General features: G+C 34.2%; 4 protein-coding genes across 4 annotated transcripts in view; 1 reads left to right on the top strand and 3 right to left on the bottom strand.

Moving 5' to 3' along the window:
* Nucleotides 1-19,295, top strand: part of LOC123680937 (guanylate cyclase 32E) — a 43,178-nt gene that overhangs the window by 17,126 nt on the left and 6,757 nt on the right. Inside the window, exons 6-9 of the mRNA XM_045619060.1 lie at nucleotides 1,045-1,190; nucleotides 3,632-3,776; nucleotides 17,003-17,093; nucleotides 17,356-17,537. Coding sequence (XP_045475016.1) covers nucleotides 1,045-1,190; nucleotides 3,632-3,776; nucleotides 17,003-17,093; nucleotides 17,356-17,537 — 564 coding nt within the window. The remainder of the gene's footprint in view (nucleotides 1-1,044; nucleotides 1,191-3,631; nucleotides 3,777-17,002; nucleotides 17,094-17,355; nucleotides 17,538-19,295) is intronic.
* LOC123680616 lies at nucleotides 4,165-5,285 on the bottom strand. The gene is made up of 3 exons (XM_045618600.1): nucleotides 5,089-5,285; nucleotides 4,588-5,035; nucleotides 4,165-4,539 (listed from the first exon to the last, which is right to left on the bottom strand). Exons 1-3 carry the CDS (start codon nucleotides 5,125-5,127, stop codon nucleotides 4,184-4,186), a joined length of 843 nt encoding a protein of 280 aa, XP_045474556.1. The 5' UTR covers nucleotides 5,128-5,285; the 3' UTR covers nucleotides 4,165-4,183.
* LOC123680618 lies at nucleotides 7,915-8,880 on the bottom strand. Its single transcript, XM_045618603.1, has 3 exons — nucleotides 8,784-8,880; nucleotides 8,550-8,730; nucleotides 7,915-8,501 (listed from the first exon to the last, which is right to left on the bottom strand). The coding sequence occupies exons 1-3, from the start codon at nucleotides 8,820-8,822 to the stop codon at nucleotides 8,167-8,169; spliced, it is 555 nt and encodes a 184-aa protein (XP_045474559.1). The 5' UTR covers nucleotides 8,823-8,880; the 3' UTR covers nucleotides 7,915-8,166.
* LOC123680617 lies at nucleotides 10,820-15,428 on the bottom strand. Its single transcript, XM_045618601.1, has 3 exons — nucleotides 15,273-15,428; nucleotides 13,534-13,750; nucleotides 10,820-11,330 (listed from the first exon to the last, which is right to left on the bottom strand). The coding sequence occupies exons 1-3, from the start codon at nucleotides 15,327-15,329 to the stop codon at nucleotides 10,909-10,911; spliced, it is 696 nt and encodes a 231-aa protein (XP_045474557.1). The 5' UTR covers nucleotides 15,330-15,428; the 3' UTR covers nucleotides 10,820-10,908.

Raw genomic sequence — 19,295 nt, 5'->3', positions numbered from 1 at the left:
AAAAAAACGGTGGAAGCAAAGTTATACGCCTATGTTATATTCCTCCCTGTTTAACATCTTCTATTATGTTGTTCATCATCACGTTAGAGTGTGCTGGGCTCAAGCCGTCACCTTGACGTATTTTAACAGTTAAAACTAAGATGTCTAAAAGCCAGGTGCATGAACTGATTAGCTTTTGTTTTGCCAATTTTGAGAATATTAGTTAAGCTTCGTTATGTCAACTGTAGGTAGCGCTATCAACAAATTAAGATTCTTGTTATTTATTATTTACGAGGTTTGTGCCATTATGTACCTATATGTATATCTTTCATTATAGTTATGATCTATGGAAGTAATTCTTGTAATTGAAATACCAATAAACTATCTTTCTCTCTATTACAAAAATTTGAATTCATTCCAGTAAACGTTTCGTGTTTTGTTTCACCACTTTGAACGATCATACTCGATTACACATCGCTTTTGATTGGTCAGTATCGGGTTTTAATTAATGTATCCAATCAAAATCAACGGAAATGACAAGTATGACATTGCGGCGCCGCCACGAACTAAAACTAATATTTTCAATTTGGTCGAACGTCATTGCATTCAAAATTTGACGAGTGCATTCACCATGTTTTTAGACATCTTAGTTAAAACTATGCTAACATTTAAAATGAACCCGTGACGATTTTTCATACATTCAAGTGGTTTTTTCACCAAGTCACTTGTTGGTTTCAATTCTATCAAATCAGAATATTTGGAGTTATTGAAAAAAAGCAATTCGAAAAAATCCCCCAGTCATAGAAGTATATTAATTAAATACAAAAAAACCACACTTTCCATTGCCAAAACCATCCTCTCAACATCCGCATATTGGATACGCAATAACTCACAAACGTCAAAAAACTATACCAACAGCGACAACACGATAACAAATACAAAACAGATAGATGGGACAAACGTCTAAACTAGAAAATTGTAACGATTGGGGTCGCGTTATTTACGAAAATTGGTCGAATGCCCCTCTTATCTCTGGACCAGAATAATTCCGCGTATCCGTTTCAGATCCCGGCAGAGGCGGCGTATCTGTACGACGCCGTCCATCTCTATGCCAGGGCCCTCATATCCGCCCTAAAAAATGGAACTAATCCAAGGAATGGGACTGCCATAATCGAATTCATGAAGGAAACACATTACAAGAGCGCCATGGGGTAAGTGGTGGTTAGATAATTAGTTTCTTCGTTGCAGGGATGGAATATATTCGTAGAAAAATTGCCGGTGTGAGATCAGAGAGGTGCTGCTTGCATTCTGCTACCAAAAAAAATTTAGTCTTGAAGTGGTATGCAGGGTGATTTACAGCGATGACCTGTTGGGAGTTAATGGAAAACTGATCATAATTTTGTGCTGGAAAATTTGCGTGTTGGGGTTTTGAGACTCTACAACTTCCGGTTATACCGGAAATAGACTACTACTTCCTTATTTCTAATGGCACACCCAGTATATTATCATATCATTAGGTAGCTTTTTTGATGACAATTTCAGCAATATGCCATACCTTGGGTAAAAACTCGACGGTTCGTGAGTTATTGGGATTTTTATAAAAAATGGTGGCGATGAGGACTCACATTTTTTAATTTTCCTGCAGAAATTTTTTTTCAGAAAAAACCTTTATAATTTCCGATTCTGCAAGTACGTAGTATTATTAGACTGTTTGCAGTTTGGATCAAAAATGTACAGGGTGATTATCAGAGGATAATAATAATATTTCTTTATTTAGTAAAAATTACTAGTTATAACTTCATAATTAAATTAACATACATTTCTCAAAAATACTGCTCCTTAACATAAGATATCAACAATTTCCTGAAGGTTACATATTTGTTGCAGTTCCTTAACTTATTAGGCAATTTATTATAACATATAAATCCTCTAATCAGGGTGGAACCCATTGTCAACTCAGTGCTGATCATGAACTTGGACAACTCAAATTCATCAAAACTCAATATTTTCAAAAAGGAACTTATAGAGAGTTATCGAGGATGAACTTTAAATGAGGAAAAACCGCAATTCCTAACTGTGTGAAGTAGTCTGTGACTTCCGGAAAACACAAAAAGAAACTAAAGTTCGATATTTGGATAACTAAATTTTACATTTCATGAATTATAATTAATTTTTCGTTGCGATCCATAAACCAATACAATTTTCAATTACGAATAATACGCTTTATTAGTGCGTATATTAGGGCTATTCATTTTGAATAGCCCGCTATCTAGACAATTGTCATTTTAAAGCTGTCATCTTTTGACATTTGACAAGTGAAAACTATGAAATTACTAAAAATGTAAGAATACGCTCTATTAGTGATGACGTCACACACCGCCATTTTAGTTTTCCTGTCAGTGTTCGGAATCCAAACAAACAAATTGTCATTCAAATTAGTACATTATCTTTGAAGACGTTGGCTTATTTTAATGAATAAGATTATTTAATTAACGATTTTACTACTAATTGATAGACAGAAGGCACGAGATCAATGACGGTAAGTTCGAACTTGAAGTTCAACTAAAAAACACGGCTTTTTACAAAATCTGGGGAATGATACAGGATTCAAACTTACTGGTATTAACCTCATTCCTTCTGTCTATCAATTAATACTGAAATCGTTCCTCAAATACTCTTATTTATGAAAATAAGCCAATTCCTTCAACGACACCGTACTAATTTGAATGACAATTTATTTGTTTGGATTCCGAACACTGACAGGAGAACTAAAAATGGCGGTGTGTGACGTCACACTAATAGAGCATATTCATTATAATTCTTGAAATGTCAAATTTAGTTATCCAAACATCGAAGTTCTTCCTCGATAACTCTTGAAGTATTCATTTCAGGTATAGGGTTTTGCTCAAGTAACCCCCACTATTTTTGTACTTAGAATCGACTGAAATAATAAAAAATATAGGTTCTAATTTGAAAATCTTGAGTTTCGATGAATTGAGTTGTCCAAGTTCATGATATTCTTATGAACACCCTGTACATTTTTGATCCAAACCGAAAACAGTCTTATATTACTACGTATTCGCAGAATCGAAAAATAAAAGATTGTTTTCGAAGAAAGCTTTTTCTGCCGAAAAATTATAAAAAGTGCGATACCTCATCGCCACCAGTTTTTTCATAAGGATCCCATTAACTCATGAACCGTTGAGTTTTTATCCTAGGTATGGCACATTGCCGAAATCGTCATCAAAAACGCCATCTAATGATGCAATAAGACACTGGGTGTGCCTTTGAAATAAGGAAGTAGTAGTCTGTTTCCGGTATAACCGGAAGTTGTAGATATCTGAAAATATTTTAGGGAGAATGATCATTATCTCAAACCCCAATATGCAAATTTTCAGCTCAAAATTATGATTAGTTTTCCATAAACGTCTAATAAGTCATCCCAGTAAATCACTCTGTATTCATACTGCCAAACAGAATCGAATTCGTAAGTTGAACTTTATCGTTTGAGAATATTCCCGGCTCAAAAGTAGAAAAATACATACATTGTGACGAAACTATCGATCAGTTCGTGGAACGATAGCTCAAAAACCAATTGCTATCTCAACTGGACGTTTTTTTTTAGAGTAACAATTTTATCGCTCAATTTCAGATATATTGTTTACATGGACGAAAAAGGAGATGCAGAAGGAAATTATACTCTCATCGCAAGGAGACCATTGAAGAACGGAAGTACAGAATATGGCTTATTTCCGGTTGGCAATTTCGCTCTGCGAAGTTCGAACACTAAACTCCCAGTGAGTATTGAACTTTTCATATGTTGCGAGTTGAATTTTTCCAGGTCATATATGTCCTTCGTATATAATTTGATGAAAAATTTGTAAGAATGATTCGTTTGTTAGATAGGGCGTTTAATTTTTTCTTTTTTCTTTTTAGGTTAGGTTAGGTTAGATTACAATATCTGATTTCTCAATTCTGAATTTGATTGTATTCTAGATGAAGGTAGTAGGATTGTAACATTTATCTACCAATCTACCAATTCTATAAGCAGATCTCAAGATTATTCAAAACGTGAATTAAAAATTTTGGTTGGAACGTTTGAATTCTTGATTCTTTGGTAGGTACCAAAGGTTTATATGTGAAACTATTCAGTCAGAATGTAATAGTTACAAACAATGATCGAACTCTTAAGTTTATTTGAAAATTATATCTTCATCATTTTTGCACCCATATTTGGATTTAAAATTTCACTTTTCAAACTCCGGATTCTGATTCGGAAAAGAGAAAAATATTCTCCCATTTTCTCCCTCATTTTATCTTTCAACAAGGTCGAGTCCTCAAAAAATGTCTTCAAACGCAGAACAATAGACAGAATCTCGTCCTCAAATGAGTTATTCGAGATCTCATCATCTAACTCCTTCAAAGCTGTTAACATCGTTTCAGTGGTTTCCTTAATTTCTTCCTTAGTACGTAAGGATTCATCATTAATTTCATTTAACGTGTTGGTTTTTATTTTTTTCATCTGTTCTGAAGCTTTCTCAGTGATCTTATCTTTCAGACCTAGAAAAATTTATCTTATACGTTAGCCAGTTGGTTTTAAGAACTTACTCATTTGGGTAATATCAAATGCGGCTTGTACAAGAGATTCCACAGCGGTTGTATAGGCTTCAACATCTGCGTCGATAGATCTATTGGCTTGAACAGCAATATTTGACAAGATACCGTATATCTCCTTTATTTTTCCTCTTTTGTCATAGTTTTGGTCATACCTATTATTTAATTCATTTACTTCATTTCCTTTAAATACTTCATTTTCTTTATTTACTTCATTTTCCTTATTTGCTTCATTTCCTTTATTTACTTCATTATCTTTATTTCCTTCATTTAATTGTTTTTCCTTTTTTTCTTTCTTTTTATTTGATCTTCTTCCTTCGACAAGAGCCTGGAGATTTAGGAATCCTGGCTTGTAGTTTATACGGTAAGTGTTCTGAAAATCATCTCCGCAACAATATAAATCTTCAATTTCAGCTACCCTGTCTGACAACACAGTATCTACCTTAAACCAAATATTAAAATTATGACTTGAAGTAGAAAAAATCGTATACTCACGAATAAGGTGTACACAATCGAAATTACACCTATTATCATTATTTGGTTTCTTTTTTCAGGTATGATTAGAACGCGTTGCGTTTGTAATGATTCAATTTCAATTGAGTATACTTCAATAAAAAGGTATGGAGGATTAAATCGTGATTGTTTCAATGGAATTATTTAAATGGTTGTAAATCGATTATACACAGCTTAACGATCAATATCACCAGAATATCAACATTTTTCACATCAATTTTTTAACTGAACAGAACAAAGATTAAGTATATTCTTTACCGTTGTTTAACATTAAAAGATAATTTTTCCGCTAGATTTATATTATCCATAGAAACAATTCAACACCTTGAACAACAATGTATTTTCATCTCGATGGCTACTGTAGTATACTAACTGACAAATAACCTGCAATACCCAGAAGAAGTTTTTAAATTTAAATTTTGGTTTTAGTAAAACATAGATAGTATAGCAAGGAATGAATGATTTTGTTGCATTATTTTTAAATATATTTAATAATATTTAATTGATTTAATAAATTTAATAATGTACACTCCCCAATACGTCTCGGCATTGATGCAATAAGATGGTTTATTTCTTCTTGAGCGATACTATCCTAACTACCTGTACTTCATGTCTCAGAGCCGCCAAAGTCCATAGATGTTGGAGTAAATTTCCAAGCCTTCTACCCATGATGTCCCAAACATGCTCTATGGGCGAAAAATCGGGGGTTCTGGGCGGCCATGGCAAAAGATTCACATGGGTCGCTTCGAAAAAGTTAAAACCAATTCTAGCAGCATGAGGTCGGGCATTATTTTGCTGAAATATTGGATTCTCGAGCCGTTTAAGGTAAAGGAGAACATATGGCTCCACTATTTCTTGAAGGTAACGCAGCGCTGTCATGTTACCTCGAATAAAGACTAAAGGTGTATGTGCATTAGCACCCCATACCTTAACGCCTACTGTCCGGTGTACATGACGCTCAACATCAAATTGAGGTTCACGTCTTTCTCCCCGATGTCGTCCAACCCTTCTTCGGTCATCATGTGCACCCAAGAAGAATCGAGATTCCCCAGAAAAGACATCCTGATGCCATTCCAGATTCCAATGTTGACGTTCTCTGCACAACTGTAATCGTTGCCGGCAATGCTCAACCGTCAGTGGTAACACAAGATGGGGTCGATAATGCTGCAGTCCAAAAGACCTTATCCGGCATTAAACCGTTCGGACAGTTACAGGATGGCCTTGTTATCCTAACCACTCATCAGCCAAAGATCGAGTTGTCGCAAATCGGTCTCTAATGGCCATAAGTCTTAGACGTCAATCTTGATCTTCATATGTGCCCCTTCGAAGTCCGGTGCCTACTCATCTTCGATTTTGGGTATTATCAAATCTCGCTTGACAACATCTCAAAACATTAGTTGGATTTCTGTTCGTACGGTTAGAGTTTTTCTCGCTTTCCATAAACCAAGAATTCGACCTCTTTCAAATTCACTTAGCTGGCGATAAATTCCGCGTACAGGTGCTCTAGGCATTTTAACAACAACTAAACATCTACCTTGGATCTCCTCGAACAGTTGGTTTGTTGTAAAATTGCGAAAAACGACTACAATATTTAAGTAACAAAAATTGTTTACATGAAAAAACCTTCAAGTTTGTGTCTCCAAATTTCACTCATTTACTCCTTGCTGCACTTTTTATGTTTCACCGAAAAAAAATTAAAATTTTAACATCTCCTTCTGGGAGTTGCAGTTTTTTTGTCAGTTAGTGTATCTTCAATTGACTATAGGTACATTTCTGTCTGAACATTTAGGCCAGGTGGAATGAACCAATGAACAGCAATTCAAATTTTGCAAAGAGAATTTTGAATTAGAACGAAAAATGTATGAAATTAATTAAACAATAATACATATTATATCTTTCTCACGTTTATTTCACATTTTTTCTCAAGAGACTATTGAAGGAGAGTCAATATTTCGGTATTACATTTTTTCTGAACTTCATTAAAGATAAAAGATAGTCATTTTAACATTATATTCCATAAGTGCTGCATCCAAACATTTGGCTGCCTTTTCTCTAATTTCTTGATAGACTTTTCGGATACTTTTCAATGTATCCACAGAATTCAAAATAGAATTTGACAAGGATGCTAGCTTTTCCTCGGTACACAATTTTTTTGACTGGATATCAACCATTTTTGAACAGTCAATTTGAGGATTCTTCCCAAATGGGCCTATGACATTACCAAGCTGGATTTTAGTGGCTTTCCTAGTGCATTCTTCAAATCCTACAAGAGCCTCTTCAAACACTTGATCCATAACTTCTCTGGTTAAGTCGGACAACGGATATTCACCACAAAAAAATCCTTTGAAGAATACAAAACTTACAAATAGTGAAACATCAAATAATTCTGAATCGCAAGAGAAAAAATTCAAGTATATATTGACTTTGGACTGACTTATATCGAATTTTACCAAGATCTCAAAATTAATTTTATTTTTTGATGAATTGAAAAAAAGTGGTAACAAATCGATATGATTATTCCTTGCGGAATAAATGATTTTTTTTCATTTAATTCTGCCAAAAAATATAAGAGTTTATTTCAAAAGCCACTTGATATTATTACATTTTCTCTTGGGAAGAGATTTATTTTGTTTTTCAAACTTACTTTCTCGAAAATATTTTTCTCTCAGTTTGACTTCCAGAGTGAAGAATTCTCCCAAAAAATCGAGCTCTTTTTTCAACAAAATATGATGTCCTCTGTATTCTATATCTATGGATTTGTTGAGAGCTTTGAATATTCTCTCATTTGAACCAGAGATGATATAATTATTTTCGTTTAGTTGTTTATTTCTTCCAAAAGTTTTTCCAGACTTGCAGATCATTACCAAAATTAGACAAATAACTATGGCAAATTTAATATTCGTTTGCATTTTCTATAATTTTTATCGTATTATATGCTAGGGAAACAATTTTTACAGTGAAATATTCATATTAGGGAAAAATTATCAAACTTATCAACAACAAATCATAAAATTCCTAATTAGCCAATAAAATTATAATTGAAACTTTCTCAATCGAAAATCACGATTTATAATTGGGTTTTTTTGAATAATCTATTCGGGTGTTTACGTGTTTCAAAAACGATTCGATTGCATGAACAAGGCATGTGTTTATCTTCAACTCCAACATTTCCATTTCTTTGGACCTTTTCACATAACTCAATGTAATTTTTTCTATCGAGTTAGCATCGATAGATTTCATTCGCATTGTTGATGTACCCTGTAGTGTTATTTCATTCTTCATTTTATCTAATATAAGATAAGCTTTTGAGATAGAATGCTCCAAGCAGTCCTTAATTTTTTGTTCTGTTCTTGCTATCAAATTTGGTGAATCGGAAACTTTATGAAATGAGCAGTCTGAAATATCAAAAATTATACTTTGTACATATGCATTGAATTACTCACTGAAATTGGATATTTCATCGATCAGTTTCAAATGTGTGTTTGCTTTATGAACTAAGAATCTTGTCCATCTCGAAAAATCATCCATATAGATCTCTATCTCGTTCAAAAAGCCCTCTTCTACGTCTTGAAATTTAGAAACAGTGAAATTTGCAAAACCTTTATTGGCTACAACTGATTTCAACTGAAATAATCAAGATATTTTTTTACCATGAAATATCGATTTGATTGACTTACTAGAGGTAAAACTATAAATAGTGAGAATGTGATTTTCATCGTTTTCTTTTTATTAAGGACTGCTATTATGAAATATATCCATCGGCAAAGAATAATAAGTGAAATGAATCATTTGGAGGTTTTATTTCGTTCCATAATGCAATAGTAAAATAATATTTATGGAGTAATAAATCATTTATTGTTCTTTTAGGAGAGTACGGGATTTCAGTCTAGAAAAGATGCATTTAAAATTATCAGGATAGTAGCATTTTATATGATAACCTTTTTCATTTTGATCAATATTTTGGAGTTGTAGTTCTGAAAATTTTGATGCATTGTGATGAAAAAAATGTTTAGTCGTCGATTTCAGCATTTTTACTTGGGAAATGAGTTTCAGAATATACCGAACAACTGGTTTTGTGCCTGTTTGTCTGTCTGTGTGTCCTCACATCCTTGAATTTCGTGTGCTGATAAAATATTGCTTTTTGAAGGGAAAAATTACGGTTGAAGCAAAATCTTGGCTTGACGAAGAGTTTTCGGGGTCTGCACCAGGAAAATCAACCATCATTGATTGGTGTGCTAAGTTTAAACGTGGTGAAATGAGCGCAGAAGACGGCGAACGGAGTGGACGCCCAAAAGAGGCTGTCACCGACGAAAAAATCAAAAAACTTCACAAAATAATTCGGAATGACCGTAAAGTGAAGTTGATTGAGATAGCAGACATTGTGAAGATATCATCTGAACGTGTACATCATATCATTCACGAATATTTGTGCATGACAAATCTGTGTGCGAAATGGGTGCCGCGCGAGCTCACAATCGATCAAAAGCAACAACGTGTCAATGATTCTGAGCAGTGTTTGAAGCTGTTTAAATGCAATAAATCTGAATTTAGGCGTCGATATGTGACAATGGATGAAACATGGCTCCATCATTTCACTTCGGAGTCCAATCGACAGTCACCTGGTGGCCTGCACACGATTAACCGAATCCAAAGCGAGGAAAAACACAACAGTCAGCTGGCAAGGTTATGGCATTAGTATTCTGGGATGCGCAAGGTATAATATTCATTGATTACCTCCAAAAGGGCCAGACAATCAACAGCGATTATCATATAGCATTATCGGATCGTTTAAAAGATGAAATCGTAAAAAACGGCCCCATTTGAAGAAAAAGAAGAGCTGTTTCATCAAAACAATGCGTCGTGTCACAAATCAATGAAAATAATGACAACATTGCATGAATTGGGCTTCAAATTACTTCTGCATCCACCGTATTCGCCAGATCTGGCCCCCAGCGACTCTTTCTTGTTCTCAGACCTCAAAAGAATGCTCGCTGGAAAGAAATTTAGCGCCAATAAAGAAGTAATCGCCGAAACTGAGGCCTATTTTGAAGCGGAAGACAAATCGTACTACAAAAATGGTACCGAAAAGTTGGAAGATCACTCTAATCGCTGTATCGCCCTCGAAGGCAACTATGTTGAATAATAAAATCACATTTTGCCAAAAAAAATTGTTTTACTATGGTAGACCGGGGACTTTTCAATTGGCCTGTTATTGGTGAAGTTACCATCGACAAAATTCTATTTGTTATTTTAACAGGTATTTTCTTTGATCGGTCTACTTTTGGTTGAAATATTTTTTCAAATTCTTATAACTTCTGAACGAAAATGAATCGGAACTATAATCATGAAGAAAAACTTCTTCAGAATGGTGAAAACTATCATCTTCCTAAGTTTGTCATTCGATCTTTTATACAGGCTGGTCCAGATTTCAGATCAATAGCTTTGGCGTCAGATAGAACAACTTCTTTCATGAAAAAAAAAAAAGTTCATATAAACATACATCCTAATATGCTTCATTTTCGAGATATAGGAAATTTGAAATCGGTTTAGGATATATGTTTTTATGAATTTCTTTTTCAAGAAGAGAGTTGAACTGATGATAATGTCATTGAAATCAAATCTGGACCACCCTACATATCAATGTAAGTTACAGAAATTCTATGAATTCTTAGTGATTCTTATAGGAATAATATTTTATATAATGAAGAAAATCTATTATTTGAAATATTTTATTCAATTACAAAAACACTCAGCTTTCTCAGAAAAGCACCCACAAACTACCCCAAACCACCCTTAATCAAACTAACCCAACGAATTGTACATAGACTCGATCTTATTCTCGTATTCCTTCAGCTGTTTGTCGATGCAGTTGGCAGCACTGTTCCTGGCCGTCAAAAAGTCCGTGTGCGCCCTGCTGTGAGCTCTCACGGTGTCCATTAGGAAATCCTTGAGTGGAAAGATCTTGGCCCCAATTGTTTTCTTGTAGCATGAGAACATCGACCAACTGCCTTTCTTGCTGCACTCGAAAAATTCGTTCATGATGTCCTGTCCTTTCTGTTCAAGCCCGAACGCGTCCTCCACTATTCTGTTGGCAATGATTGACGTTTGGTCCGCGACCATAGACTGGCATTCTGTCAAACTTGCGTCGGCCTCTTCTCTCAGTTTTGGTAGGGTCTTCAGGACGGCCCTGGATTTTATGTCCTTTCTTGTTAAAGATCCGTGTTCTGTGAAATTTTTATAGTTTTTTATATAACAATAATATACAATGACTCTTTTTTACACACGCGAGAAGATTTCATGAAATTTTGCAGGTGAAAAAAAGTGGAAATAGATCTTATCTATGATTAATTCTCATAGTGATATGCCAAGAAAATATAGAATTACGAAATACATCGTCACTTTTTAGAACAATTTCCTTCAAGAAACGAAAAAGAATGTAAAGAATGACATTTCACAGGGTGTTATAGGTACAGGGTGGGCAAATTTCGATGTTTTAGCACTACAACTTTTAAACCAGAGGAGATAGACAAAATCTGATACCCTATTCTCGGTCTCTTTTTCTGAGAAACTAACAAGGGTAGTATTCATTTTTGGCCACCTTCTTTTGTTTTCGAGTTATAAGCGAAAATTGGAAAAATGGCGATATCGAAAAACATTTATATCTCCGCTAATACTGATGATAGAGCTCTGACATTAAAACATTATACAGGCACTTTTTTACGTAGAATCCAGTGGCGTGCTCGTCTTTTCAAAAGGGTCTTCAATTATGAAGCTATGACCCAAAGTTATGTTTTTTTAAATGAGAACACTAGATTTCTGTGCCATTTTTTGAAAGCTTGATTTTTCCTTATTTCAAAAATATATAACATCGTATGGTTTGTATTGAAATAAATAACAGAAAATGGTCAAAAACCTTCTTTTATCTAAGACTCCCAATATTTCTATGCTTTCAATTGTTGATGAGCTCAGAAAAATTGAGCTTTCTATAACAAGGGCAGTGTCCTTCTTTTAATCTGATTATTTCTATGCTTTTCACTAATTTCTACAAAATTCGAATCTAGTGTTCCCATTTAAAAAAACATAACTTTGGGTCATAGCTTCGTATTTGAAGACCCTTTTGAAAAGACGAGCACGCCACTGGATTCTACGTAAAAAAGTGCCTGTATAATAATTTAATGTCAGAGCTCAATCATCAGTATTAGCGGAGATATAAAAGTTTTTCAATAGCACCATTTTTCCAATTTTCTCTTATAACTCGCAAACAAAAGAAGGTGGCCAAAAATGAATACTACCCTTGTTAGTTTCTCAGAAAAAGAGACCGAGAATGGGGTATCAGATTTTGTCCATCTCCTCTGGTTTAAAAGTTGTAGTGCTAAAACATCGAAATTTGCCCACCCTGTACAAGTTTTATGATGAAATTTGACAGATGACACTTCTTTTCATTCTGAACTTTTTTCAATGTAAATATATCCGACTCATAAGGTTGATATTAAATATCAAGTTCAAACATAATTTTTTCTGAATGAAAACAAATCGGACCTATTTTCATAAAAAATAAATTGTTCTGAATAAGTGCAGCTATCACCTGTGAAAGTTTGTCATAGAGCTTGTAGAACACCCTGTATATTAACAACAAACCTTCGAAAAAGAGCATGATATATTAATATTTGTTTATTTCGGATCGATTCAGTCATTTGTGCCAACATAGCGAAATAGTAATTTATGTAACAAGTCCGGAAAATAGGTTTTTTTGGACGAATAGACAACATTCCAGGACGAGCTTAAGCGAGTCCTGGAAGTCTGTGAGTCCAAAAAAACCATTTTCGGGCGTGTTGCGTACAATATTTTTTCGGCAACCATGTAAAATAACACTATCGCTGCTGCTTTCCATATTTTATTGCGATTGCGATCAAAAAACATGCAAATTTTTGACAACTAATTTCAAATGAACTGTCAGCCGTTATCTCGGTTGCTATGGATTCTATGATTCTTTTCCGGCCTAGTCCGGGAAGTACGTACTTTCCGGACTAGGCCGGGAAATGCTACTTTCTCAGAGAAAAAGCGTCCGGGAAGTGAGCACTTTCCGGACGGTTGCCGAAAAAAGAGATTTTTAAATAATTAATTTTGTAGTGAATTCTTGACAATTTGAAAAAAAAATCTTTCAGTTTCATTTTGTTTTTAGCCTTCAAAATTCATGGATCTTGTTTCTAAAGCTTGGAAAATTGACAAGGTATCACCTAAATTGTTGTTTCAAATGGCTCTTTCAGTTTCAGAAATATCTCGTAATTTTTTTTTATTCGATAATCATGAATCCCATCAATTTTCAGAACCGCGGCTCCCTTATCGAAAATGATAAAGCGCAACATGCCGATCGTCCCAGCCCCGCTCGCAAAATTCCCCACAGTCCATTAAACGAAGTAAACTCACTCAGTTCGAAGTTTTCCTGCTTCAAACTTATAATTTCCCTCGCTCTCGATATCATCATCTCCACGTCCTTTTGAACTGCACTCTCGGACTCTCTGGCTTCGTTGGAAACCACATCTCGAATCAGACCGCACAGCTCTCTGCCTGTGTCTATTAGGTTTCTTTGTTGAACTTTCGAGGGCAGCTCTTCTTCTCGTATTTCCTCCGTGTAGTTTTCCGCCTGAGGATTCGTAAAGATTGATAGTTAAAGCTTTCCGAGACTCTTCCGAGGATATCAAACAAGAATTGTGAGGTTTTATGGCCTAAATGTCAAATTTTGACGTTTGACAGCCGAAATGTCAAATTTTACATTTGACATCTGTCAATATTTGACGTTTGCCAACTGTCAAACCATAATATTTGAGGGAAAAAGTATGAATCCTTCGATTTTGTTTAGATAATTGGCTCTCAATAACGTTGGCAATTCGTATAAATTTTCAACCTAAATGCAGATGATTCTTTCTTGCTGTAAGTGTCATATATGTCAGTGTACAGGGTGGGCAAATAAGCGAGGTAAGCGGCTATATCTCAGGATCCACTCATCGTAGAGACTTGCAGTAAAAAATGTTACCATTAAAGTGTACAAGAGAACACACTGGAAATTGTTTTGAAGTTCATACCTCTACCGCTAGGGGGCGTAATAGCTACCGTCGAGTAGAAAAATTAATTTTACTCAAAAATGTTTCATATGAAGTTGAAGAAAAAATATCATCACTGAAATCCTTGGAAAATTCTCTATCTTTTTGAATTGTCACTTTCGATTTTACAACATCAAATAAGGGTAGATGAAAGGGAGAAATCTGACTGATTGAAACGCCTGTAACTTCAGTTTGGCTCAACATTTTTGAGCAAATTAGATCTCTTCTGAAAGATAATATCTCGTTGATTGAGGACAAAATATAGTCATGATAAATTTGTTTCTGCTGCTCTCGATAGGGGGCGCTAAGTCAGAAGTTCATTGCTTTGTTCATTTCACTCCGAAATTTAAAATGTAATGATATGATTTTCTTAACAGAAACAGAAGTTCCATCAAATTTGCATGAAAACACCTGGAGGTCGCGAAGCGATAATTCCATGCGTTCTGAAGTTATGGCCGAAAGAAGATATTATTCAACTGATGCACTGCGAGAAAACAAATTGTGTTTTAAGTTCTGACAGAAACAGAAATCCCATCAAATTTGTATGAAAAAACAAAAACGTCGCAAAGCGATAGCTTCAGGGGTTTTGGATTTCGATTTTTCGAATACCGAGCCACCTGGGTCTTAGGATTTAACATCGTTAGATTTTTTCTTTATAAGTTGTTGAGAGTAATGTTCGTAGCAGAATATCGAATCCACAATTACCGTAAGGTCTTAATTATGCAAGAAATTTTGGGAATTAGTTGAAGCTTCAGAAAAATCGAATGGCCTTCAAAATTTTGTGATTGGATATCGTCACATTGAATTCTGTTAAGCACAAAAAGTGACTTGAAAAATTTATGAAAGAATGGAATATCAAGATCTTTCGATTTACTTTCGTGTCACTTTTTTTGGATTATGTAGAGGAGGAGGAGGTATGGATGTGAATTTTGAGGCCACAACAGCCAATTGTATAATCTTTGCAAGCAAAGTGAAGGAAACTACCATAAAAATTTTAAATTATTCAAAAAAAATGGTTTATAAGGAACACAAATCTCACATCTCTTGTTGAATGTACCTACTTACCTGAGCATGAAAAACGCAGAAAACTAAAACAACTATAAAAGGAACGTAGGATATCATTTTTAACACTGTGAAAACTGCAGGATTATCGATACTATCGAACAAATATGCTGATTTTTCGAATCACTTAGTTGACGTTCGAAGTTAGTCATTATTGTTATTATATGGAGGTATACATAAATATTTCTAGACAACAATAATTGTTTGATATCAAGACGTTTTAGAAGGCCATCTTTCTTGCATGATTCATTGCCTATAATAATTGGGGCGAAGAAAAATTTTTTGAATTTTTCAAATGGTGTTCGTGAAAACTTTAAAAATTGAATTTTCACTCCAGAACCCACTGAATGTTGATGATTTTCCTGAAGATCAGAGAAAATTGAACTCAGTGGCGCAACAGAAAAAAAATCTCAATGGAAAAATGGACTAATGGTAAAAAAAAAATCCTGTATATTTTCAGGGACTATTGACCTGTTATATGATGTGAAACCATAGATAGAGGGAGTATACGCAATTTTTATATGTCCCCAACATGGTTAGATTACATTTTCGGATTTTGATATATTTCCATATCCACAATTTTACCATATCGTTATGAATTATATTGAATGATACATATTTATTTGAGTGATTCCCAATTGAATATGCAAATTTGAATATTTGGAATTCGATATTTTCCTAATTGTCGAATTTATAAAAAGCAAAATATTTATTATTTTCTGTATCTACCTACTGAAATCCAAGGTTTGGCAACTTTTGCTCTCTTAGTGTCATCGGCTGTTTCACGTCGTTTGGCGCGCTTGAAGTTTGTTTTCTGAATTTCTGATATATTTAGGTATTTATTTCAATATATTTTGAGTTCATATGAAACGTTGATTCACTATGAGACATAAAAAGTGTGTTTTTTGTGGAGAAACTCGCGAATTGAGTGACATATCGTATCACTGATATGATTTCATTTCCGCGCGCTTCACGTCAAATTTGATAGTTCATGTTGGGGACAAAATTTGCTTACTGAAAATGTCATATGCTCCCTCTATCTATGTTAAATACTCTGAGTGTGAAGCTAAGAATGCAATAAATTTGCGAAATTTTAGTTGACTACATTGAGAATCGCAGATGCTACAACAAGAAACTCTGATAAAATTCTAACTTTAACACCCTGTATCCCAAAAAAAGAGTTTCTCTAATTCTGTGGTTATTCCGTTCATTCTTCCACATCTTGTAGAACAAAATCGTGCGAGAATATATCAGAAACGCACAGTTTTCATGGTTATATTTTATTATTCTATGTTGGTACTCCGAACTTTCCGCCACGGCTTTATCTGTCAATTCATCAATTTGCCTTGAAGAAATCAGTTCTGCCAACCAACATTTTTTAATGCAAAAATCACTAAATTATATTTATGGAAATATTTCATTAATTTCAATGAAAATGCAATGAATTAGAGAAAATAATGTATAATACTCGTACAGAAGGCTCATTCTACCACTCGTTCATTCCAAAACTCGCCACTTCGTGGCTCGTTTTTGAATTTTGAACTCGTGGAAGAATATCAATGCCTCCTGCACTTGTATTATAAATAACTATTCTGGATATGTTTATAAGTCTTCTCCTCTTGAAATCATTCAAGTTATAGTGATTCTTCGTTAATATAACTCGAAGTTTTCTCATTTTCATGAAAAATGTCTGTTTGAAATAAAATAAAATGAACGAAATCCTTCTGTTTTAGATATTGAATATATACAGCGAGATCGAGTGGTCTCACGGACGTCCACCAATAGCTGTGCCAATTTGCGGTTTCAAACAAGAAAATTGTATAAGTAAGTATCCACGAACACAAGAAAAAAATTGTCAATAAATATTCCTTATTGACTCCAACGAAGAGTTTATTCACGAACATTAATATGTGTAGTAATCACGATTGACTTATTGAACCTCTATCGTACAGAAGTCCCATCAAACAAAGATAAAACGAGAGGGGAAAAAACGTGAAAAACCGTCTCCAAATCTTTATTTTCTATCGTAAACTACTCACCCCCGATGTAGATACCTCATCAAGTCGTTTTATTGGCATTTTTTCAGCTCATACGAAGGAAATAGCCTATGGCATCGCAGGAGGACTTCTGGTTATCGTCACCATTATAGTTCTGGCTTTTTATAGAAACTGGCAGTATGAACAGGAACTGGATAGCCTGATCTGGAAGATTGATTTCAAGGAGATCCAAGTAAACGATGATCAGAAAACTAATTCGAAATCGACGAGGGTGAGTTGAGCAAATAAATACGAAATTGATTAGAATCTCAGTGCTGCGTTCTTGAGTTTCTTTATGATCTTTAAACTGTTGAAGATTGTGATTCTTTATATTTACACCCGAAATCTCAACGTTATCGGATATGTAATTACTAACATATTGGGTATTTCTTTCCCAATATTCTTCTAGAATTCTTTATGGGTTTGATGATGACCGAAATTGAAGGATATTCCTGTGGACAATGTTTATTTTTAACTACATGGCACGTAGCGCAATCTTATTAAAAAGCTACGAAACAATCGCAATTTTGAAAGTTGAGATTCTTGGCTGTTTTATCAGGTGATCACAATTGGCCACCAATATCTTGTGATTTGATACCTTTAACCTTTTTTTTTTGGTGCCACGTGAAAGATAAAGTCTATGCCAATGCTCCACGATCGATTCAAGAACTCAAAGATGGAATTCTTGAAGTGATCGAGGACATACAGCCGCAAATGTGTGACTTCATCATGGAAATTTTCAAGAATAGTATAAGGTGCTGCAACCGTAGCCATGGCGGTCAAGCTTGACTTGATTTCAAATCAAGCTCAAGTCAAGTAGTAGTTTTTCAATCTCAAGTCAAGTCAAGTATTTATTTATCAAGTACTTTAATCATATCAAGCTACTTGCTTTTTAGCAGTTTTATTGTGTAGTGCCACAATAGAAAATGATGGAATGAGAGAGAACCTTGCAAAGAACACTTTTATTTATTAGACTTTTTGTAGAACAAAACCGAAAATATTAACTTTTTTGAAATAGAAACATTGAATGACTATAAATTATAACAAAATAAATAAAAATTAAAAATGAAGTTATTTAATATTGAGAAACCTCCAGGCTTTGTTTGATTTCATAATTTTCCATCCAGGATCTAAGACGCATGAGGCATCTCATAGATTTGTCGCCTAACCTATTGCGGGTTTTTGAAACTGTAAGAGGAGCTCTGGAAAATTGGAAAGCTCGCACGAGATTACAGAAATATATATCGTGCGACGCGTGCATATCAAGCTCAAATAATATCAAGTAGCTTGATATCAAGTCAAGCAATAAATATCTAAAATCAAGTCAAGTCAAGCTCAAGTATGTAATTTTTCACGAGCTTGATTTTCAAGTCAAGTAGTCGGTTATAATGTCAAGCTACTTGGCTTGATGAATCCCTAATTTCAACGTTTAATAAAAGAAAATAGATACTAACCTCAGCGAAAACTCTGGCTGTCCGTAAAGGTGTAGTGATTGGTTTCTGTATTTGTTTACGAAATAAGCTGACATATTTATATTGAAGGGTTTCTTCTTCATCCAAACAAAATCCTTCCTTTTGACTAGAAGTTGACGATGCATAAATATATTATAATTAAATCTAAAAAAAAAGAAAAGCGTCAGAAAGGAGTAAGAAATAATATAGTTTCCATTATTCACTACATTGAACGATAGCAATTGGAATCACATCATAAATTGAAAGATAAGAAAGAATCATATCGAAATTTATAGGCCAAAGAATATTAGGGGGTTTGTATAGAAATATTACAAAATTTCGAAGTGAAAAAAATACTTCGTCAACTTCACCTTTCCGGATCAATTCAACACCACGAACTAATGATTTTTCGACATAACAAGTCAGACCACAGACATACTATAATAAAGGGTGTTATTTTTAGAGCTATAGAACTTTAAACTGCAATAAAACAATGACGGATTATTCGATTGACATAAATTTTATTTATCCGCAAGATA

The sequence above is a fragment of the Harmonia axyridis genome, chromosome 5 (assembly GCF_914767665.1).
Source record: "Harmonia axyridis chromosome 5, icHarAxyr1.1, whole genome shotgun sequence".
Classification (NCBI taxonomy): Eukaryota; Metazoa; Arthropoda; class Insecta; order Coleoptera; family Coccinellidae; genus Harmonia; species Harmonia axyridis.
Note: the sequence above shows the minus strand (reverse complement) of the source record. Positions and strands in the feature narration are given on the sequence as shown.

Bases quoted from the DNA above. Each gene is read 5' to 3' on its own strand.
- LOC123680616 (XM_045618600.1), bottom strand. From the start codon at position 5,127: ATGATAATAGGTGTAATTTCGATTGTGTACACCTTATTC. The intron at 5,036-5,088 runs GTGAGTATACGA...ATTTGGTTTAAG, and splicing joins CGATTGTGTACACCTTATTC to GTAGATACTGTGTTGTCAGA. The intron at 4,540-4,587 runs GTAAGTTCTTAA...AAATTTTTCTAG, and splicing joins ATTTGATATTACCCAAATGA to GTCTGAAAGATAAGATCACT.
- LOC123680618 (XM_045618603.1), bottom strand. From the start codon at position 8,822: ATGAAAATCACATTCTCACTATTTATAGTTTTACCTCTA. The intron at 8,731-8,783 runs GTAAGTCAATCA...TGATTATTTCAG, and splicing joins TATTTATAGTTTTACCTCTA to TTGAAATCAGTTGTAGCCAA. The intron at 8,502-8,549 runs GTGAGTAATTCA...TTGATATTTCAG, and splicing joins CGATGAAATATCCAATTTCA to ACTGCTCATTTCATAAAGTT.
- LOC123680617 (XM_045618601.1), bottom strand. From the start codon at position 15,329: ATGATATCCTACGTTCCTTTTATAGTTGTTTTAGTTTTCTGCGTTTTT. The intron at 13,751-15,272 runs GTAAGTAGGTAC...ACGAATCCTCAG, and splicing joins TCTGCGTTTTTCATGCTCAG to GCGGAAAACTACACGGAGGA. The intron at 11,331-13,533 runs GTGAGTTTACTT...AAAATTTCACAG, and splicing joins GCAGGAAAACTTCGAACTGA to AACACGGATCTTTAACAAGA.